The following is a 24,113-nucleotide window of genomic DNA, read 5'->3' as shown; positions in this document are numbered from 1 at the left end:
AATGATAGGACACAAACAAAACACACACACAAGAACAGACAACAAGTACACTCAACCAGAGTTTCTGAAGCACACAAGGTCAGCCCACTCTGCTTATTAAACCTTCCTTCTTTGTCGGAGCCTCAATTTTGTGTTTTGTCTCGCTTCCAAAAGGGCATCGGTGGACGGGAGGCCCCGATGAAAGCCACTAAACCTTGGAACAACCGTCGCTTCATTGGCACTTTCGACGTGGAGAATACAACCAAGGGCGACTCGGGCCGCTACCGCTGCATCGTCCACTCAGACAAAGGGGTTGGAGTGTCTAATTACGGAGAACTAACCATTAAACGTGAGTATTTGAAGGAAAGTGAGCGAGCACAGCACAGAGCCTTCACATTTTCCATCCACATGACCTTAATGTGTTGATCAAAGTCAGCAGCAGATAAACAGGAAATGTCGCCCCCTTGTATACAACAATGTCCTCTAAGGCGATGCTAAAAATACAAGCTTTTTTTATGTTGATTTGTTATCTAGAGGGCTTTAATACTTCCCCTGTAAAGACTGCCCTTGAATGAGCACAATTCCAACAGAAAAGATCACAAAGGCAAGAGGCACCAGGGTTTACAGTAACCTCACTGATATTTCACTCGCGCAGTCATTTGATATGAATTTATGGAGTCGTCTGAAACTAAATCCTGCAAGGCCTCACTTTCCTGCAGCCCTATAGCCCGGTAATGGCCTTCTATATTTCTTCACCTCAATTTTCTCCCTGTGCTCTCAATTGAATTTACTGCCCCGATTTTTTTTTTCCTGTCTTTTTTTTTTTTTTTTTTTTTTTTTTTGTCTCCAAGCTTCATGTGATTGATAGGTTTAATCCTGGCTGTCCAGATCGAGGTCTGTCAATCATGCGAGAACGACCAGGCCCAGACACAGCAGAGTGAGGGGGGAGATAAAGTCTCTCTGCGCCAGTGTATCAGTGGTGTACTCAAAGAAAATTTACTGACACTCTGGAGGCACTCAAAACCACACTTGTGCATAAATTCTGCGACACAATCACGAGCACATCTCTGCACTTAGACATACTCACTGCACGGCCATATTTTTGCTGATCGCTGCCTGTAGTGTGTTACGAGATATACTTTTTGCAGAAGACAAACTGGTTAAGTGGAAAGTGCCTTTGTCATAAATATTTAAAATGAAGTAATTTTCTAGATTTAGGCATTCATCTAATCTTGTAATGCACCCTGCTTTAAATTCTGCAGAGATTTCACACCTCGATGACTCCGACATAAGCCAGCACGTTGCTGGAAGAAAAGAGGCGTTTTCACGGTTATAAGTGTCACACATAAAAAATTCTGATATCTCCTCTTATCGTACCAGTCGTAAAACAAGTGCTTAACCCTCCAAGCAACGTGTCTGCGTTGTAAATCCTCCTTAAATGTGTGTTCACAACGTCCGTGACTCGTTTTTTGGAGGAGTGACCACGGAGTGATTGTATGGATTATGAGTCTGCTACAGTCAGACACTGGCTTCCTCTCTCCACCCACCCCACCCCTCATTAGAATACAGCGCCTTTTTTCTTCAACATGAGGAGAGTGAATGCTTGATTATCCCAGATAATCACTTCTGCCTTTCATGCCAGTATTCAGTCAGATTTATGTGCCTGTGTGAAAGTGCGCTGCATGTATTTCCAGAGTGCCGTACGGATTGGCCCAGTGCAGCGCCTCTCCTGTGCCCCTCGTGTGATGGGCTCTCCTGCAGTGCAGCCAGGGGTTCTGAAAGGGCAATAATTACTCCCTGTCCAAGTGCTGGCTCCGTTCTTGGCCTGGTTAGAATCACCTGGAGCCTGCGAAGCCCTCGCTGGGATCAAGCATTGTATTCTGGGCCACGTTATCAACTCAAGGCTGCCGAGGCGAAGCCATGTCACGACTAATGAGGAAAGCCACCAGAAATCGAAGGCCGACCAGCCGTTCAAGCTCGTCATTTTCCTTTGGCTGCTCTCCTCCTATCAGGAGCTGATCAATTTGTTTTCCACAGAAGCCCAATTAGAAGGGAGCACAATGTAATGAGGATCTCTTGCATCTCTGCAAGAGAAGAACAGTGGATGTAACAAGCAAATGAAAGAAGTACTTATAAAGACTCTGCTCTAACTACTCTAACAAGAGAGAGTGGCAGCTCTCTCTTGTTAGATTAGTAGCGAATGGCACACTGCTAAAAAGAGTTTGTGGCTTTAAAATATATCATACATTTACATTTTCAAAACCCCAAGAGTCTTTGTCAAGGTACCCGCGTTACTGTTCCAACATATCGAATGTGAGTATAAGACGGTTGGTACAGCAAAGCAAGCCATTTCAGGTCAACACATTCAGTTCTTGGAATCTTTTCATGAACACCGTCCTGCAACTTTATAGATTAACAATAACAAAAAACCCTTTTCCCTTTAACGTTTGATGAAGATAATAGTTTGCTTCAGCCAGTGAGTTGGATCTTAAAAAGTCTTTGTAACGCAGCATCGGCTCAAACTGTCTGCCAGCGTGAGAGTTTTTTATCACATGTGCATGAGTGCATTTGTGCGATTGTGTTCTGGCAGGCAAGCAGGTGCTGTGGTAGAGGAGGACCCAGCTGTCGCCAGGCCGTTTGCCTGTCTGGTCAACATCATGACAACAGCTGCTCGCTGACCCCCGCGTATGGCCGCCACTGTCATCTGCATGCTGTCACCCATCCCCAGCCAGCACCAAGCTCACGTCTGAGCCCCCTATTTCTTTTTAGGGCAACGGTGCCTCATGAGGCTTAAACACAGGGAACTGAGTTGTTAATATCCTAAAGTGTTCCAACACTTGAGTGTATTTCACACCGTTAATCCGTTATTTTCAGTCGTCTGCTGCGGCTGTTGAACAGAGGATTACTGCACCTACAGGAATTATTTCATCACCGTAAGCTGCTGTAGCTTTTGTCAAGCAGAAACTTTCTGAAGTTAAATGAAATGCTTATTGCTATAATTCATCATGCTGCTTAGTCTTATTGTTTTCAAAATGGTCTTGAGCGATAAGAGCAGAAATCGGATGGAATGGCAGCATCAGTATCTATGCATTACAGTGAAAGTCTTTTTACTAAAGAAAACACAGAATCTGTCAATGATTAAAGTGCTCTTGCTTGATGAAACCTTGATGGTTTCAACCTAGAACTAGTAGAACTAGACTATATTTTAGTTGGTTGAATTGTGTGTTAAGTTGCCAAGTTAGTCATGTATAAGAGGCTTTGTCATTTGAGGGCCATTTGGTCCAGAGCATTACAAAGTGTTATCAGAGAGTGAGTGTGCAGACAAATGTGCCATTTAAATCTGATGACAACCTACATCACACTTTCTTTCTCTGAAGTAGAAAGTTTTACTCTTAAGAAGTTAATAGTGTTACGGAACTTCTTCTATGAATAAAGATACATATTGAATTTCAATAAATTTCAATTGTACATGCCAAACACTAAAAGCCAAATATTAAATTCACTCTAATACAGAAAAACGGTTTATTTGAATTTTATTATTTAAATAAGATTTATTTGATGGGTTTTTATGCCTGTATCAAACAGACAGGACTTAGGGTGAGGAAGTGGGGAGTGACATACAGGAAAGAAGTCACAGGTCGGATTCAAACCCAGGCAGCCTGCTGCGAGGATTACAGTCTCTGTGCATGGGGTGCAAAAAGTAAACACTAAGCCACCAGCGCTCTGAAACCAACATTTAAAAAAATAATCTTCATACATTTATGATTTTTTTTTAATAATAATAATTAAAATTAATAATAATTTTAAAAAAAAATTAATAAAAAAAAAAAACATTATCACAATGTCATGACGAAGTACACCATCTTATTCTCAGGGACAGTATCAGAGGGTGAGCCTGTTCTGTTTTCCGTTGTTTTAATGAATGGAAGCATATTGCTACTTAACTAAGTCAAATCCCTTCTGGGACATTACAACAGACATTAAAAGACCATCAAAACAAGTCAATGTTTGGAGCCAGATTTTGGGTTTTTTGTGTTTCTGTCTGGCCCCACATGCAGACCAGAGCACAGTGTGTTAAATCCAGACGACGACCTGCTGGATTAGCTGGTTCGCTTTAGGTGATGTTTGACAGAAACACTGGAAGCTTTGGATTAGCAGGAGTTTAGGGACCTGCGGTGTAGGTCACCATGGGGTGACCATCTGCTTAGGGAGAGCAAACCAATTCTCTGTGGGACACTTCAGCCTGCTCATAATGTGCCTGGAGACTTCATCCTCTCCATGACAACTCCATGAGAAGCAGCCAGGCGACTAATGGCACGAGTAACATGTATGTGCTCATTAGAGCTGCTCGTTGTGCTTGTGGAACGTGCAACTATTACAGTGTATGACCGAGGATGCATTCCTTAGCTGTAGCTTGGCTCTCGGTCATATTTTGCTGTTGACAATGGCAGGTTTTTGGTTGCACCTGGTGACAGGAGTGGTCAAAGCATGTACAACATGACTGTGAGATAGTAAAGGATCATCGATTGTGAGGTAGGAAGGGGAGCAAGCTTTTTTTCTGAGTAGGAATATAAGAAGCAAAACTAAAAGAAAAGATCTAATCTTATAGACATTAAAAGTTTCCCGACATTAATACTACAACATACCCTTTGACTAGCTATAAGATAATACAATTGGGTGGGTGAAAATCTCTTATGAAATACCTTGTCTGACATTTTCAAAAGCCTCATTAAACCAGAAATGGCACAAGGTTTAAACAAGATTAGACAAACATTGGCAACAAAACAGAGAAAAGGTCACCCTCAAGGTTTCCACTGAGCACCACTCTTATCTAACAAAGATAACCTGTATTCAAGAACTTTTGGTTAGATTACAGAAAAATCCAAACAAAGATTGGAGGTTCAACGGGCTCAGAAATGGATTCACGACCAAGTCCTGTGTTATATTTTTCACTTGGGAGAAAAACATCATTACCTTCATCAAACTTTCTTTCAATACAGTCGGGAAATATTTTGCTTATTTATGAACCACAGACTTTAGTTTCATTTGATTTTAAGAATGTCTTCTGTTTTTCATTGTGTAGCTGTAATCGTTCTGTGAAGGTCATGTTTCTTTGACAGATGTGGACATGATCACGGTGAGTCTGGGTTACAGAAAGGACGTGAACACTTATGGACCTGTAAGGGTGAAAACATTTCGATATACAGTTCTTCAGTTATGAAAAGAATATTGTGGACAAGAAAACATTGAAGAAGTAGTCAGATACAGTAAATGCAATTACTAACCTTACCTTGACCTTTTTAGTTCATGTTAAAGTACTGTCTTTGCCTACTGTTACCTGTGCAATCTTTGCTCATTTACCCGAATGCTGCAGCATTTTCAGCTTTATAATCCGTTTATTGACGTGCACAGTAAGTTGAGTTACTATTATAGCTATATGCTCATACATACATACTAACATAACAGTTACAGTGTTACTTTTGTTTATATCTTGACTGATATTTTAATTGTATCTAATCTGGAAAACTCATCAACATTCAAAAATCTCATTTTCAAGATAGTCCTGTCCAAGACAGACAGCAGCACATTAACAGCACTTCAAAAAAAGATAATGAGCAGCTCTACTTACAAATATGATAAAGATCCATAATTAGTACCATAAAAAAAAGCTTAATCAAACTATTTGTCAAAATTGCCCATAACCATAAATACAGTATATCATGGAGAACATCTACAGCGAGATGTGTCATTTTATGTCCTCTTAAAAAGCATCCAATAAGAGCAGCTCATTAAGTTTCCACTTTTTTTGTAATTCGTTCAAGCAGCAAACTTAAACACCTTTTTTTCGCAGTTCACTTCTGACTTTTGGAGCAGACAGCAAGAAAAGGTCAATGGATCGATCATTCCAAGTTCCTTCTCTGTTCTGACTGACGAAGGAAGGAAGCGGACCTAAAATAGTCTTGTAAATAAGAATACGCCATTGTTTAAATCTACATGCTGACGAACACCTGCATGAGTGAGTGTTCTTCAAAGAGTGATGAACCTCAGAGCTCTGTGGTACGGTGTTCAAAGCACGTAAGCTTTGAGACACAGCATGTATAAAAATGTTCTCTGTTGTCTGTTTGTTCTTAAAAGATTGTAAATGTAGATTTAGATTGTCACATATTCCTTCCTGCCTTTGCTGTTGCATTAGAGCATAATATGAACTTGAAATATAACCACCACCTGTTGACTAGCTGGCTTACGTAAAGACATTGGCAGGGATACCAGCTACACTGCTTGCATGTGCATCATGTGCCAGCGTCAGATAAACAACACAGGAAACAACTCTGAGAAAAACAGCTACGAAAGGTCTCAAACTCGATTCAGAACTGTTCAGCTGAATTTCAGATCAGTTAATGAGATTTCTGCACAAAGAATACAAAGGATTACTTTGGTGGTGAAAGGTGAACATTCCACTGTTTAAAAAAAAGAGGCAAACCTGATGTTCCTCAACTTCATCTTACTCAAATCCCATATTTATGCAGCTCTCTTTTAAATAGCAGTGGTGTTTTAGTGCAAAGGCAACTCTGACTCCTGGCAATTTCCTTTTATATACGGTGTGTCTGACAAAACATCGATATATGTGAGCCATTATCTGCCCAAAGATACAGCAAGAGTCATTTCTTTGAGCCTTAATTGTTTTTTTTTGTAGAAATATTCTTAATAGTAAAACGTGCACTGAAGACTTATTTTCAAGGCTTTTCACTGGCAATTTTTAGCTTTATTTATTTCTAATACACACAATCCCTAAACAGTCATAAGTTGAGGGCTGAAACCCGACCCTGAATGAAACAAGAGAAATGACAGCTACAGTAGATGTCAATTACCACACGCTTTTCTCTGGAACTCCTCTGATTAAAATCAATACGCTCTTAAATAGGAGCAGCTTCTACCAAGGTTCAGTCAGATTACTACGGATGATAACAGTCCTCACTAAGCTGGAACTATTGATTGTTACGTGGCTCTTCTATAACACCTTTATTATTGGGAAACTTAGGAATCATCACGTTTTTTAACAAGATTTTGATCTTGTTGGTTTTCAAAAGAATTAAATAGATTTTCCGTGTCTTGTTAGCTTGATACCACAATTTGCCGAAAGATTTTTTTTCTACACAAAATCAAAATACATAATTGTTGTCTTTATTACCCCGGCTTTCGACCACTTTTACTGTCAGTATTGTAAACTAACATTAATCAAAAACTTGGTTTCCTCACAGAGCCCCCAGTTCCAATTGCACCACCCCAGCTGACTGCCGTGGGCGCCACTTACCTTTGGATCCAGCTAAACGCCAACTCAATCAATGGGGATGGCCCGATCATTGACAGAGAGGTGGAGTACCGCACTGTGTCTGGCACCATGTACGACCTGCAACCTGTCGACAAGACCACACACAAGATCGGCCACCTGGATCCAGACACTGAGTATGAGATCAGTGTTCTTCTGACCAGACCTCTTGAGGGCGGCACCGGAGCCCCAGGACCCCCATTGAGAGCCAGGACCAGATGTGCTGGTGAGGCACAAAATACCATAACTTTCATAGAACCAGTGAGATTTCAGTCAAATGATATAATATGTTGTTTCAAGGGTCATGTGGTCATCAACACAATAGTACGAATGTTATTGGTTTGACTAAGTTGGAAAAAAAGAAGTCAAAAACAACATTTTCAAATCTTTAACTAGTTACATTTCAAAGAATCTAATTGGACAAAGCGATCCCATTTTTGATTGATTGTATTTTTACACCAAATCCCTAAAAGCACACACACAAATTAAATGAAAATTAATTTCCCACTAACTCTTTGGCCAATGTTATGGATATTTGCTATCCATTGTGTTGACTTGTGAAACTTATCTACTTTTTCTCTCCTAAGTGTTGATTTTACAACCTGCTCAAGCTCCTATTGTATGAGGAACTTTTGTTTAAAGTGATGAAGTGAAGTGAAGTTTTGTTAATTAATTATGATCAGATTCACTTTTGTTCCTGGTATAGAGACATTCATGTTAAATTCAGTCTAATTCATAACCAGTTAAAAAATCTCCAAAGGAGCTTTAATTCTGTTGTAGTCATCAACAAATATGGAGAAAATTGGTTACAACTTAAAGTGAAAACAACTGAAAAAAATGGCTCACATTGCTGAGTTCATAACATAATAAGTCCTACATGTTGTTAGGGTAGGGTTCTGTTGGGTTTAAATAGTGAGTGGAACCGGAATAGCTAACCCTTCTTTGACAGTGTGGTCAGCGGTGTATATTATATATACTTTTAACATGACCTTTGACCTGTTGTATTTGACTTTTACTCTTCTCTGAGTTGCTTTTGAAAGAAAAAATCTGAAACATTTCTATTTTGACAAATCGTGCCCTGCAAACAAATAAATATCCATAAGGGACGCCATTGTTGCTACCATTGTGTTCCATTGAATTTAAAGCACACATCCAGCTCATAATTGCCCATCATATATCATCACCATTTTACTTAGGTAATTATGTTTGTACAGTAGAAAAAGGTCTTTGCATCTGCATTGTTTCCACCTATGGATCTTCATTAAGATTTATGGCATATGGTCATAAATTGTCTCTTTTCTAAGTAATGTGTTCTACAATGAGCACCTGGAACAATTAGAGCCTTTCATACTTTTTAAGTTTGTAACAGAGTAAAACAGTTTACGGAAAGTCTTGAAACTTTCCGTGTTATTGGAACAGCTGTGTGTCACAATAATTGATGTGATTTATAGTTGGCTCCAACCATAGAGCAGAAAACTGCCTTGCCTCCTGGTTAGCTTTATTACTACTTGTTTATTCAGCTTAATTTTCTTTCCAGAGTGGCTGCAAGCTTCCTAATTCATCAACATAGATCGATATCATGTGTAAAGCAGCGTGTCACCTTAAATTTGTGTCATTATGCTGTTGCTTTACTATGGCCACTCAAACTCACACATGTACATAAACACTTCGAGAATGCCTGATGATATTGTACAAATTGTCCTTCTCACAACATTAACCAGCTAAATCCCCATGCAGCACTTGGATGCCAACTCTGGGAACAAAACAAACGTAGCCTCAGCATTTTCCCGGGCTAATGCTTTTGGGTGTCCAGAGAAACGCTGATGAAAATGAGATTTTTCTCCCCTCCCTGCCCAGGGTGTAACCCTCTCTCCCCACTGTGAAGGTCATGGGCTTATTCATTTTTAGTCCGGCTGATAGGGATGAATGGCTCTACCTGTGCAGCCGTCTGAGCCAGGCCCGGTTTCAGAAGGGGGTCTGCCCCTTGGCCACCCTGCTGGTCACAGTCGGGGAGATTGATGGCCCCGACGCCTGAAGTGTGTTTGAGGAAGCAGCTCTTGATCTTGTCCGGCTCTGTGCTGGACTTTCCCTACTGACAGGCTAGGCCTCAGCAGAGCTCCTAATTGAACGGTTAAGACTCACAGGGCTGTGCGATACATCACTGTTGATACAGACAGGCCCCTAGTCTCGCTCCCCCTTCTCCCTGCACTGCTGGCTGAAGGCACTAATGAAAATCTGTGGCCACTTTAGAGCACTGTCTCTCTCATAATTATTCATAGCCATGCCTTGACCACCTCGCAAACTGAGCAATGTTTCTGATGACAAAGGATGTTTTAATTCAATCTTCTGTAAAATGGGCAATGTATAATGCAAGGACGCCACCAATTCAATTCAGTAGGAGGAGGAAGAAAAGGCTAGCCTTGAAAGGTTTTCTTTCCCATGGAGCACTTCCATTACTTTCCTAGTGAACATCAAAAGAACGTCTTATCCAAGGCTGTGTTGATTGCTCCAGGGGGTTATTTGCAGATTCAAGGGTGTGCCGAATCATTCCAACAACATTTTTCTTTTGCATATCCTCATGTCCTTGGACAGCCCATGTCAAATTTTACCACTTGTAAACATTTATTCCCTCTTTTCCTACTGACCAAAATTACTCGCCAAACATTTGTGAGCTAAAAGAGAAAAACATTTGGCATCCGCACTCCCCTTCCATGTGAAATTTGTGTTTGTGTGAAGTTGTTTACCACTTCAGAGTTCTCCACGCTTGGTAAGTGCTACTTGGAGGAAGACACTGTGTTATCAGGTGGTGCCCTGGGATCACAGCAGGGTGCCCTGCATTTCAGAACACTATTGAGAGACCATCTCACACAGAGAAACCATTTCCAGCCCACACTAGGGAGGCAGATAAGCACGTCTTAAACAACTACTCCTCTGCTGTCTAAGTTGTACTTGAGGTGTCTGTTGAAAAGTAATTACCAGAGCTTTTCAATCTTCTCATAATAACCTGTTTTTGGTGGTTTCACTCAAAAAAAAAAGCATATAAACATTCAAAGCCTTTTGCTACTACAGTGTAAAACTTATTCAACTGTTTTCAACTTAGTTGATCCGTTTGTCACTTTTCAGGTCATAGTTATTAACTATCTTTATTACGCTTGAAGTTGATTATGCAGGAGTACATTTTTTAAGGGTCTCCATTTTTGCAGAAGAGCATATTTCATACCGGTTTCCCTGGTAAGAGAACAGTCTGTTTGTGTGTCTCATCTCCATCCTATGGCCTTTGCTGTCCCGCTGGCTCTCAGGCGCTTTAAAAAATGGCAGAACATGATGTCCATGCTGGGTCCAAACACCTGCTCAGGCTCCAGCCTTTGCCAACTCCACATCTCCATCTATAAGTTGTCTCCATCTGCTCTCTGGTACCTCGTGGGAGTAGTCTCATCTGTTTGTTTTTACTTTGCCATTCTGTTACACCGAGTGCTATTAAACTCAGGGGAAAGCAACATTAATCAGGGATCAGCCCCCGATTTATACGGCCATTTACAACAGTAGAGAACAGGGAGGAGCGAGGTAATTATGCTCACCAACACCAAGGCTAGTTAATTAGCATTAAGCCTCCTGGTTAATTTGTCAAAGACCAGGTTGGTTTTAATGCAAATGAGAGTGATCCAATGCAATTTTAAAAAGGCATAAGAGGCAGAATCCCTTTGAACAGAGCACAACACCAGAGTAGTTTTTCAAATTGATATTGGTGCAGATATTGTTGCCAAAAATTTCTGATGGAATCTCCATGTCTGGTCCGTCAAATAAAAATGTGGAGTGGAACACTGTCATTAACAAAACATTATAGCCAGTTTGATGTCACAGTGTTTTGAATAGCGGTGGGGAAAAGAGGCTTCTTAACTTAAAGTTTATAAATGAATTTGAAATATATTTCAAACATTGAGATTGTTAAGTACTTAAGATGAACATCATGTGTCGTGGAACAAAGTCACAGAAACCAAGTCTGCTGCACCACATTCTAGCCGCAGAGTAAGACCATTTCTTTCTTTACAGTATAGAAGCTAAAGTGAGGAACTGAAAGTCTGTGTAGATAATGACCCCTCTTGTTGATAATGTAGAACCTTTTATATCTTTGCTGATTTGTCCTGCATGCAAGTAGTCTTTTTTTTAACCAAAAGTTGAGAAAAAAAAAGAAAATCCGCCCTTTGATCAGAGTCAGGATAAGGCTTCCAACTGTGATACTCCAGTCCATGTCAATGCACTCAATGCATGACATCTACTTTGCAGCAAAAAAACAATATAGACGTACTATATCTTGTTGCTGATGGTCTTGTTTGCTTCTGTGGTTTCTATGGAGACATAAGTATTCATTTTGTTTTTTTCAAAGCATTGACATACTTTTCATTTTATAAGATGGAAAGAATTGTTGAATATCCCCTCAACCCTTTGCTAAGGTGTTAAGAACAGACTACGGTAATTAAATGGCTTTTTGGAAAGAACTGTCATGTTAAACATGGCGGGAGGGCAAAAACATTCCTCTGTAAAGGATGTCACTCAGAATGTGATCAGCTGCAAAAGGACTGAGAAAACTTTGTGCAGTGGGCTGTGACATACATAAACTTAATTTGAAAGCTCCACATGTACAAATGTGTGTTATCCATAGAAATTCTGTCGGAGGAATACATCACTGTCATATTTTAAAGAATGAAGTAGACATGGTAAAAGTCATAAAAGCAGTCCAGTTAAATGACTAGAGTCCATTAACTAAAAATAAAAATATCTTTTCTCTCACCTCCGCTCTTTTACTTAGAAAGGCATAATACGAACAGTTTATGGAGGCTCATGTCATTTCTTTGTTCTCCTATTGTTCAGCTGTCAAAAAAGGGGCTTTGAAAAGTGCAATGTACAGACTAAAAGACCTTTATTCCAGTGCTTTCTTGATTCGTCAAAAGAACATGTCCTTGTTTGGTAGACAAGAAGGTTTAATGACCTGACTGAACAGTCAAGGCTCAGTTCCAATTACCTAAAGGTTCTGACATGTTTGTAGTTCTCTGGTTGTGGGATGCTTGTCTCTGCTAATCTGTATGACTCCATCAGCTTCACTGCATACAATCTTAACGAGTGCATTTGTTTGATCATTTGCCAAAAATATCTAATTTCTCTAAATTTAAGCCTCACGCACCCGACAAGTCCAGATATATATCTTATTTCAAGATAATACAATTTATAAAAGCTTGAATTGATTATAATGTGAAAACACAGCTTTCAGAGCAGCAGTCAAAATATATTTTTACATTTCTTAAAATTAACGTTCTGCATTGACAGCTGCTTCATTCATTACAACTTAATTCAGCCTTGATTTCAGTTTGTAATATGGGATGTTTATCTGGACTTTCCAAATGAATGTGGCTAATCTAAAGTGGAATGAGATATTTTAGACCAGAAATTAGACAAATATATTGGGTACGGTTTTGGATTTTTGCACTGATTAATTATTTCCAGCCAAACCTGAAAGAGGCAGTATATTCCACATGTCCGATCCTTGTCTGAACCAGCCTTGAGACTGTATCAACAAAGGTTGACTGATGATCTGTCCATCATATCTTCTGTTTCCACCTGTATAGCTCCATGCATGTTTAGATTTAGCAGATGTGCCTCAGTGGACCTAGAGAGAGGAAGTTGTTTGCTCGGTTTAATGTGTCTAATTAATGCTATTGTTGCCTCACGGCTTGAATAGAAATCCACTTCACCTAACCATCTAAGATAACATTGGTGTGGTTTGTAGCCCACAAAAGCTGGCTGTCATGTGACCTATAGGGTTTATATATTGTCTGCGGGATGGCGAATGAAAAGCCTCAGTTTGAGGGCTATTGAATTTGTGTTCTTTTGTCAGTCAGAGAAAACAGCGTAGATTGAGTTTGTGGTGTGCAGGAAGGTTATAGGAGGAGCACAATAAAGGTGTTTTTATCACAGGCAGTTGGAAGTAAAATGGAGAATTGTGTTCCATGATATTGGCTCTGCAAAAGACAAATTGTTTTCTTCTCAAGGACACATTTTCAAACAACTCCTGTTCTGAGGGAGAGAGACGGAGTGAGAGAGACTACATTTAAAGCAGTTACATTATTTTAATTTCCCTTATTTCAACCCCTCCATATACAGTATTTTCCCCGTACACGAAAGAATGGAGACTGAGAAGAGATGTGTACAAACCATTCTCTGATGACAGTTGTGTAAACTTTGTCCCATCTTACTCCAGAGCTGCCTTCTCAGTTCCTCACAAACAATTATCATCGAGCTTGTTTGTAACCTTAGTCAGGCTTGGTGAGAGCCCTTTTTTCCGCTGTTTTTAAATCTGAGCTGAAATGCTTCTCAAGGTCTTTAAATGTTTCTATTCTTCGTGATTAATTATTCATGGCCTATCTGCTGTAATTTTTGTCACAGATTTTCTCCATCCTTTTGCTGAATTATAGATGTCCCATCCCCTTGCTTAGGCACCCAGGAAGCACTCATTCAGTCTGATTGTATAACTCTGACTCCAGAACATTTTCTGTCTCCTCCTTTAACTAAAGGACAGCAAGTGTCAGAAAGGCGTCGATTTATATTCTGTATTCCCTCACATAGAAAGCTAGATCTTAGCGCTCATATATCTCCTAAGTAGGTGGCTCAGAAAGGCAGCAACCATTTCACAAAGTCAAGCGCTTCCCTTTGATTTACACTCCGGGTAACACCCTAAGCTGAGTGCGACACATGCAGGTTTTTTGCGACAAATGACAATGCCACTCGAGCCATCTGGGGAGCGCTGAAGTTGAAGAATCACCTTGGTAGCCTCCCACTGCTCCCGTAGAGATTGCGTCCCTTTCGGTAAATGAGAGCTTGTATTTTTCCTGTTTGAAAGCCCTAACCACAGGCGTTTTCCCCAGGAACCTAAACAACCAAAGACAAAGCCCAGTCTTATAGTGGAGATGGATGTTGGAACGTGTCTGTGTGTGAAGACAGATTGGGGGGAGGAGGTGGTCATTCTACCTGCCACTCTGACCCCAATCACTGCACAGCATATCGGTGGAGACGAAATGAAAGATTGATTTAACCAGTTTCACCTCCGCTGCCTCTACTCTCTCCATCAACTGGCTGTCTATTTGTTTTCATCCGGTTGGTGGACACTCACTTCCCATCACCTTTGGCCCCAGAGACTCACTGTATAGGTTTGTTCTTTTAATCCCTTTAAATTGGCAGTGATAGGAAAGACTACCTACTAAAAGTTAACACCCTGTTGTCTACTGAGCTATTTATTTCCATTTGGATTTTAAAAAACAAATCATAAATTATGATGTCTTCAGCGGCAGATGATTGGTATTTGAAGTGAAACAGTTAGTTACATTTTGTTTAAAGTTTTACTGAAGGAAAGGGGTGAATAAACTGTACAGCCCCTCTTAGCTTAAGTGGCCTTTAAACTACTGCACTGCTCAATGTGTTGCAAAACACAATGGGAGAAAGTTTCCATTATTAATTCATGAAATTTCTGATTTCATGCAAATATACAGTTGGGCTGTGGATTATCAGGCAAGCTAATGGGTACATTCATAACGTTAGCCTAGTATTCAATTTTTTTTCTATTTAGAGCTCTAGCACCAGATTGGTGCATTTTTTGATTCAAAAAGTGCAACCCCTCTTCCTTTTGAGACAGCTATCATACATCTTCAATGAAAAGAATACCCATGTTTCCTGCAACACCATACATCAACTTTCATAAGTAACCATTATTTATTTAGTAATTTAAGGCTGATTTATACTTTGAACCTAACCTTAAATTGAACCCAGGCAGCAACAAATTAGTGACCTAGGCTGTTAGCATTTCACTGTTGGCGTAGTAGCTAACACATTTGAGCAGCAATACAATTCAGTCTACTGAATCACAGAAATTATGCTTACATAATTGTCAAAAACTCAGATTTGCAATCGCCAGAGTTTTAGCTTTTTGTTGGAGCTAACAAATTGTAGCAGCTAGCTAAGAAATAGTATCAAGCTTATTACCCTTAAGAGTTTTATCGCAAAACTACCCAAGCCAATCACATACACGTACAAAAACATACACTATAGGCTAGTTATTGGAGATACCTTCCTGGGAAGGTTCCTGTGGACTTAAGTACTTAATGCTTAGTGCTTAGTGGTTGAAACTTATTGTGGAAATTAAGCATGACTTTTCTGAAAAAATAAATATGCTGTAAAGAATTCAAAGTGAAGCAAGCATTCTTTTTTAGCATTGTTTATTTGATGGTAAAAAGTGCTGCCCACACACCATTCTGACAGGAGATAACTGGGACTTCATCTTACTTTTTCTTTCTTACCTCCCAAAACTGTGGATCAGACGTTTGCTTGAGCTTGATGTCATGATTTGATGGCTTAACAGAGGCAAGGAAACAAAGACTTTGTTAGAGTTTGAACTTCTTCTGTTTCAGCCTTGACATAACTATTTCTGTCAGTTTTGTGAACAACTAAATGCAACACTATTTTAGGACAGCATACAACAGGGCGGCTGATCATGAACAAAGACAAGAACTGACTTGGTATGACTTGACAGTCTTAAGTCCTATCATGCATCATCCTCCTGCGCGAGTAGCTCACTCTCCCTCTCATGCAATAGTTCTCCCTTTCTATTCAGTGCTGCGAACAGGAAGGTGTTCACCCATTCATCTCCACCCCTACAGCTTCAGGGGGTTCATCAGACAAGGTGGCAGCCCAACGCTCTGCCTCATTCTGTGGTTTCAATTCGATCCAGCATGTTGTAGGCCCCCTCCGCCCCTCATCCTCAGCCATCATGGCAGTCTCATTTATCATGAGGCCTATAAAGAAGGACTTGATAGAGTGAGGAGCGACCAGCACCATTCAATAAATCCTTCTGATTATCCACGCCTCCAAGGTGTATGGGCAAAGTGTCTGTCTGTGAGTGTGAGTGTGTGTGTGTGTCCTGAGCACGTGGGCATTTGTCTCTGACTTTGTAATAGGTGTAGAGGGCAATGTTAGAACACAATAGGTCCGTGTACAGTGCATTTTAAAGTGCCATCAATTATAACATGTGTACATGTGTCAACCCCAAGGCCCAGTTTGACTTGTTGCATTTTATAGCAATGAAAACCTTGGCACTTCCAACCCTCCCCCTGCCTCTGTCTTTGCTTTCTTTTTCCATTCCCCCCTCCTACCCATCCACCCACACAGTGACTCCCTCCATCTCTCCCTCTTAACCCCCCACTCCCCCTCCTGTCTTTCTCTTCCTCCAGAGGATTGCATGGAGGAGCACTCTAGGAGGGTGATGGAGCTTTGATTGTCGGTTATCAAAAGCTATCATTACGACTCGCTTCTGTGGGATATGAAAATGATTTCCTAAGTGTAAAACCCATGTCATTACCTCAATGGCCTCAGTGCTATCACTGAGATGTAATAGAAAGAGGCAAACAAATGTTCTTGCCTCCCTGCCTGCCCAGCTCAAACAGAATAGAGTGAACAACACACAGAAATAGAGAGATAAGTGATGGCAATATCAGACCTAGAATGGAGCACTTTACATGAAAACAGCCCTCTGACCAGGATTTAATCTTCCCTGTTGTCATGTTGTTTTGGTGCCGTCTACAGCGAAGGCGCCTGTGCGTGACAAGCCCCGGCTGACATTCTCTTGTGAGGAATCCGCCAGTCTACATGCCATTCTGCGAAAGTCGCGACATTTCCTTTTTTTTTTTTTTTTTTTTCATCTCCGAACACAAGGCTCCCCACTCCCCCTCCTCCTTCTCCTCCCAAACCTGAGCACTGTTTCATCCTGATGAGAAAGCAACCAGGAGCCACATTGACTTGCTGGTGGTTTCTAATCATTGGAGAAGTGAGTCTTTTCTTCCTCCCCCTCCTGGTTCTGTTTGCTGAGCAGGGAGATGGAAGTCTACGCCAGCACCCGGCTTTTCTGCTCTTAATCGATGTGGATCTGATAAAGATCCCGGCTTTCCGTCTGACTAAAACGCCTCGAAGCCTGAGGGAGATCTGATAAGTAAATCGTTCTCCTGTACGTATAGCCAGTAAGATGCTGAGGAACCAGATCCGTGCTTCTGAACACACAAACGGACACTCCTTTATTCTGTTAAAACCCACATTGTCTCCCCTCATGCAAACACACACCCACACCGTGCATTTGTTTTGCAGTAAAGTGGCTGCGCTCCGGACATGCCCAATTTGTTTCCTTTCATCCAGGACTAATGTCTCGCTCTACCCAGGGGCTAAGTGCACCATTTGAAGCCCCCACTTGGACAGACGGCTGCAACGTGCAGTTATATGTTGTTGTTTTTTTTGTTTCTGGTTTTCGGGAAATCATGTTATCTCCTCAGCTGCGTATGCAGGGCCTGTTCAAATTAACTAGAGGCAATAATGTGCTGATAATTTCTAAAAACATTATTTAAATGTCAAACTGTAATGACCCAAAAAAATCACAAATAGCCCTATGTAAATGTCAAATTCAAATTATTCAATTACATGGGTGAGTGTGGGGCAGGTGATAATTTGTCCACCGCTTGGAATACCAATCTGGCTCTCGCTGGAGCTCCTTCTGTTCGCCCTGGCAGAAGATAGACCTCAGCAATTTCCTGCTCCAAGGGATGCTCTCAAAGCCATTATTATAACTCTATTCCACTGGAAATATCTGCCATACTGGAGAGATATTAGAGTCATATTTTCAGTGCTTTCACCCCAATGTCGCCCTAAGTGCGTGAACGTTGTGAGCATTGTGGAAGAAAAAGTATGGATTTCCAGAGATAGCCCTGTTATTCCTTGTTTTGATTTGTGCTTGTGCTTTTTATTTAGAGCCTCATACTGCTCGGTCAGTGAAACTAAACCGGCAGTCACACTACACTGGGGTAATAGTCTCATCTCATCAGTTGTCATTCATGGGCCTCGGGGCCTATTTGGAAAAAGGCTGCATAGCCTCCATCTATGCACAAAAGGGTTTATAACAGATATGAGCCATTCAGCCGGACCAGTTTATTTCAGATTAAGTAGGTGAAGAGGGTACAGGGTGTTTTTCTTTCTTTCTTTTCTCCTCCTTCAAAGTCAACCGTGACCATGGCTCTGAAATGGATGAGCTACCTTGTTGTTCATGAAGCAGATGATGTCATTCTGAGTCATGCGGTACAAGTTGTGATTGAGCTCCTGCCGCAGATCGACACATTTTACTACCTCCCTCAGACAGCTGGTATCTGCACCACAGGGAACCAATGGGCCACAAACAATTAGCCTTTTCTCAACTAAACTCCAGGGAGAAGCTATAGAATAGTCATAAGAGCTGTTTACTAGATGACCAATGATACTTGATGTGTCTTTACTGTCAGCAAACCAGCATAATGTTCTTATATGGTGCCAAAAAGCTGAATTTGAATTCATACAGGAATTCATACTCAATTTGTCTTTTTTATTCCCCTCATTTTCATTGGCAGAGGCTATTTCTCTCCGCAGATAAATTTCTCTCATGTGATTCCCATTCTTGTTGGCACCTCTCCATTGGCCAGATTTAGGGTGCAGTGGACATTATCTATGATGTTCCTCAAAGATGGGAGTGTGACATTCTCCTTGAACGCTCCAGAAATGAGACTTCCTCACAGCCCACTCGTGCACATCTGCTTAAGATTCACACTTTGGTGCATTTGTCACTTTGAGAGCATCTGGTTTAATTTGATTTCTGTGCCTGGCCACCCTGCAATTCTCTGTGCTTTTAGTGTAACCGTTGCCTGCTGAGTGCGGCCAACAGATAGTTCCGCAAATAAAGGGGTTTAAACTTCTATTTTCTGGGTGGCTTTCCTAACATTGCAACCTTTTGGTAGAGGCCTCTTTTCCATGGCTGTGTGTTTCTCTTTTATTTGTCTAATTACATTTTGAAAAATGAAGCAAACGATCTCCGTACATTGGGAGTCGACTTACTTATGGGTCTGTTAGCCCTTATTCTGAATATTTGACTCCTCTAGCTTATCACTATGAAGGCAGAAGACTTAACACTCAAGCTTCCACCAAAGATTAACATTTCTTTCAAATTGAAACAATCATTGGAGGTCAGAGACCCTTTATCAAAGGCATACTCCTACACAGCTCTGCAGAAAGGTTTCTTTAGGAATATTAAGCACTTTTTTTTCCAGCCATAATGCAAGGCAGCACTCAGCATACATGATCATTTCTTTCTTATAACACTGTTGTTTTAAGTGTTATGGAAGCTGTTTCTCAAGGATGTTAGTATGCTGCATTTTGCACACCTGCTGTATATGACAAGTCTTCCTTTAAAGGAAAATAATTGCACTTTTTTTTTCAAGACTGTGAAGATTTTTTTCCCGTTTTACACTCATACTTTTTCATTTTTAGCCCGTATGCTCATTGATATCCCTCTCCGTCTTTAACAACTGTTCCTCTGACTCCTTCAGGCCTTTTAATGCTTTTTCATCTGCTCTGTGGAAGCGCAGGAGAGATCACATCTGTTGTTGTGCCTATAGTGAAATCTGAAAGTGTTCAATCTTTCATTCAACTAGCAGACAGCTTTATTTTTCTATCTCTCTGTTTCTTCTGGCATTATCATTCACTTGTACATAGTCTGTCATGACCTTCTTAGAAACATTTCTGTCTGTTCTGTGGTGGCGCACAACGTTATATATCATTGTGCAATATTTATGCCCAAGTATTTACAATATTTGTTAAATAAACCAGTCTGTGGTTGTCAAATTATTGATACTTTCAGATATCAGGTGTTTAAATAGGATACAATCTCAGTTATCTGAGCACACGCACTTATGCACTATAGACAGTTGGCAGGAGTTTGCCTGCAATTTTGGGTTATGCAAAACAAGAAATTGCCCAATATTAATAAAAATAGTATCTATTTTTGTTGCTGAGGTTTTGAAACAGATGTTGATATATATTTTTTTTATTTGTATGTTATCTAAGTTTACCAAACCCAAACCAGACGTTATCTTTTCAAAGGTATTAAATTAGTATCGGAGGAAGAATACTTTTTTCACACTGTGTCCTAAAAAGTTCACGGCTCTGTTTCTTCCAGATTCTTGCTTGTTTATTGAGTGTTTTGTACAGCCAGTAGAAATGAACAACATGCTGGAGCCCAAGTCCAGTCTCCACCCTGTGCACCTCCAGAATGTTAAACATGGCTGCCGTGGCTGCCTCTGAATTGCTGGACTGTGTCTCCTGGGGAACGAGGGAAATTGAGCCCTGGCTCCTCCTAATAGGTGGTAAAGTGTTAAGTTCCAGAGAAATGGACTGCGAATTTAACCTGGAATGGAAATTGATCCCATTACCTTGTGCTTGGGCTGCTTTCCTCCCATAGGTGAGAGAGAGAGAGAGAGAGAGAGAGAGAGAGAGGGCGAAAATGTAGAGTAAGCGAGAGTGGAAATAGAAATGGGGGAGACACAGAAGAAGGGTTGGCCAGAGAAAGGAAATGGGGAGAAAAGAGACGGAGGGAGAGCAGATAGAGGAGAAAATGGAAAAGTAGAGAAAAGGCAAAGAGACACATAGCCTGTGTGATTAGAGGTGATAGGATGGCAGTGGGGGTTGTATCCCACCTGGATTGACAGGCAGGCTGACTGTGTATCAGTGTGCTGCTAATGGCTGACCGCCACTGGGTAAGATGGTCGAGAGAGAGAGAGTTAAATAGACGTAGAAGGAGCAGAGGAACGGCACGCTCTGAAGGGATGATACACCTCCTGCTGAGGGTTTTCCACCAGCAGGCCAATGATGCCTTGGTGTGTGCAACTGCTGTGAGACCAAGTTAGCAACGGTGGCAGGATGTAGCAAGCTGCAGTATCAGGCTTTGGCTTTTAAATTTTAAAATATTTTTTCTTGGAAATATGAATTTCAAACAGATGAAATAATACTTCGATATGTTTAAAAGTACAAACTGGGTTGTAAGTGTTACGGAAAATTTTGTATTGGATATTCTTTGACCCAAAGGAACACTGTCTTCCCTGTGCCCTGGCATAGACCTCAGTAATTTCCTCTGATTTTATTTAAACCATCTTCCAATACCTGCCATTTCATACAGCCTAATTGATTATCTTGATGTATGCTCACACTCCTCTTTCTTTGTCCTTCTCGCCAGAGCCCATGCACGGCCCACAGAAGCTAGAAGTGGTGGACATCCAATCCAAACAGGTGACTGTGCGTTGGGAGTCTCTGGGCTACAATGTGACCCGCTGCCACAGCTACAACCTGACCGTCCAGTACCGCTCCAGGGTGGCGGGCAAGGAGGAGACCCGGGAGGAGGTTTGTTACGACACCCAGAGCCGAGATCCTCAACACACCATCCACAATCTGACGCCCTTCACCAACCTCAGTGTGAAACTGGTTTTACGCAATCCAGAAGGAGTGAAGGAGAGCACAGAGATGGAGGTTCAGACGGACGAGGACGGTAAGTGGGATGCAGGGTCGCTTTTTTTGAACAGGTCTACAAGAATGACATGATTTTCCTCCTCTGATTCTTCATGACACATTTTTAAAAATTATACAAAAAAGGTATTGGTCAGGTAAAACACTACTGTCAGATATAAATGCCAGTCTTCATTGTCCTCCTTTGCTTTCTGTGTTTGGACAAAACAACAAAGATAAAAGAAAAAGAAAATAGCTATTGATTAGCTTACAAAATTGCTTTCTTTTAAACTACCTAATCTTTTGTACACCTACTTCATGTAAATAGCACATTTAAAAACTGAGGTTTAAAAGCTCTTTGTCAAACACACAGAAGCCAGTAACACAAAACTGTAATTAAACGAGAACCAAGCAGCTTATTTTATCAAACAGATTTTTTTTTAAAGCATGTCCACTCCAACATAAAAAAAAATAAAAAAAAAGGGACCCATCATTTTTATTTAAAATTGTGACATTTTGATTTATAGAAAGGTTGATTAATTCTCACCTGGCCACAAACAGTTTTCAAAAAGGCCAGGTTTGAGAATTTCCCTGATATTTTTCCAGGAGAGCACCCGAGTCAACAGCAAGCATCTGTGTCACATGGTTGTTTCACCTCCCTCAAAGATGAAAGATGCTCTGTGTTGCCTCAGCAGACACACACAGGAAATGAACTCTACAGAAGTCTCAAGAAACCCCCGGCCGCCAGATAACAAACAGGCTCAGCTGACGAAAACAGAGCTTTGTCATGTCGGGCTCAGATATCTGTGGTTCGGAACTTGAAAGTGGCAACTGTTTCTCAGTATCTGACTGCTGCGTGTCTGTGGATGTGTGTGTGTGTGTGTGTGTGTGTGTGTGTGTGTGTGTGTGTGTGTGTGTAGGGTCCCATGGGAACATGTGTCGAGGCAGGGTGTATCTGTGGTTACATTCATGAAGATAACTCTTGAAAAAGGCAGACATCTCAACATCATTCTGTTCACTTTCACATTCAAAGCAATTCGCTTGAGGTGTTATAGGACCATGTATCTTTGCCAGTATCACAGTATGAGTAAACATTGCAAAAAAGATCAAGTTTGCCACTAATCCCAGAGGGTTACTGGTTCATGTGTGTTGCTTTGTGTTATTAAACACTTATCACTTAGAATAAGCTCTCAGATTTAATGGCAATGTGTGTACTGCAGGTCCATGAAAAAGCTCTTCTATTGATAGTTTTATGAAATGGAAAGGCAAAAAGCTGCTAAGTGGAAAATGTTTTTATCCAACTTTTATTGACAACATTTTTAATTGACAAACATGCACATAAGATGGAGAGAAAAAAAACCAGTGGATGTGCAAGAAATGAAATTGATGTGTTTTTCTTTACCTTGAAAATGTCCTTTCTGCCACTAGTTTTTATGAAATGTGATGATTCTCCACAGTGCCAGGAGCCATTCCTCTGGAGTCCATTCAGGGCAGTGCCTATGAGGAGAAGATCATCCTGAAGTGGAGAGAACCAGCGCAGACCTACGGGATCATCACTCAGTATGAGGTACAGGAGCACGAGAGTTTTAGAGTTTTGAGTAGGTATTGATCACTCTTTGGAGTAGCATTCAGACTTAAATATCAAGCTGTTTTTTTCCTGCCTCAGTTTATTTTGGCTGAAGTGAATGTCTTTGAGTCTTTTTTAACATGATGGGAAGAGGGGTAGAGAAAAGTTCAAATACATTTTCTTTTATCATTTGATTTATTTTGTTTTCTGAAGGTAGGCTTTGGGAATTAGATCCAGCTGCTGGACTGCTGAGATTCCACACAACAAAGGGATTGTGTTTTTCATGAAGTGAGAACACCAGTTAAATCAGACACTTTATTAAGGTTTGGAAAAACCTGTGCAATAAAACTGGTTCGGATCAGCTTTAACCAAGTTTCCATGGGAACCTTATTTTTCAAAGCCAACCTTGAAAAACCAGTCAGGTCAGGTTGTGTGTTTCAGTTGTCTTACTACACTAAGATGCATCTTTTTTTCTGTAAGGAGGATGTCTCTTCATGTAGCCATACTGTGCTTACAGCTGAAGGGTTTTACATCAAGTAAAAGACATATTATTGATGGCTTATTGTTTCTCTCCAAACCCTTGTGTTTCCCTTCATACCAAAAAGAGACAGAAGAGTCAGCACACTAAATGTCCTTCAAGTTTCCTTGATCTGGATGAGAGCAGCATGCAAAACAACAAGTACTACGCTTGTTTCAGTCGTGCTCCTGAAACTGCTTTTACTGTCAAGTGTGCTAATTTTTTACCTTTATATGACACAATTTGGTCCCTTCACTTAACTCAACTGTTATTCTTACAAGCACATGCTTGGTTTGGATAGAGCAGAACAACTCGAGATACTTGTAGGGATAAGAAAAAGG

At 40.7% G+C, this 24,113-nt stretch overlaps 1 protein-coding gene across 1 annotated transcript in view; it reads left to right on the top strand.

Moving 5' to 3' along the window:
- Positions 1 to 24,113, top strand: part of LOC306827211 (receptor-type tyrosine-protein phosphatase mu) — a 149,685-nt gene that overhangs the window by 58,717 nt on the left and 66,855 nt on the right. Inside the window, exons 6-9 of the mRNA XM_079348881.1 lie at positions 154 to 328; positions 7,239 to 7,532; positions 21,423 to 21,731; positions 23,146 to 23,255. Of these exons, the coding sequence (XP_079205007.1) occupies positions 154 to 328; positions 7,239 to 7,532; positions 21,423 to 21,731; positions 23,146 to 23,255 (888 nt within the window). The remainder of the gene's footprint in view (positions 1 to 153; positions 329 to 7,238; positions 7,533 to 21,422; positions 21,732 to 23,145; positions 23,256 to 24,113) is intronic.

This window comes from Symphodus melops (assembly GCF_947650265.1).
Source record: "Symphodus melops genome assembly, chromosome: 7".
Classification (NCBI taxonomy): Eukaryota; Metazoa; Chordata; class Actinopteri; order Labriformes; family Labridae; genus Symphodus; species Symphodus melops.
This window is presented reverse-complemented; position numbering and strand designations above follow the sequence as displayed.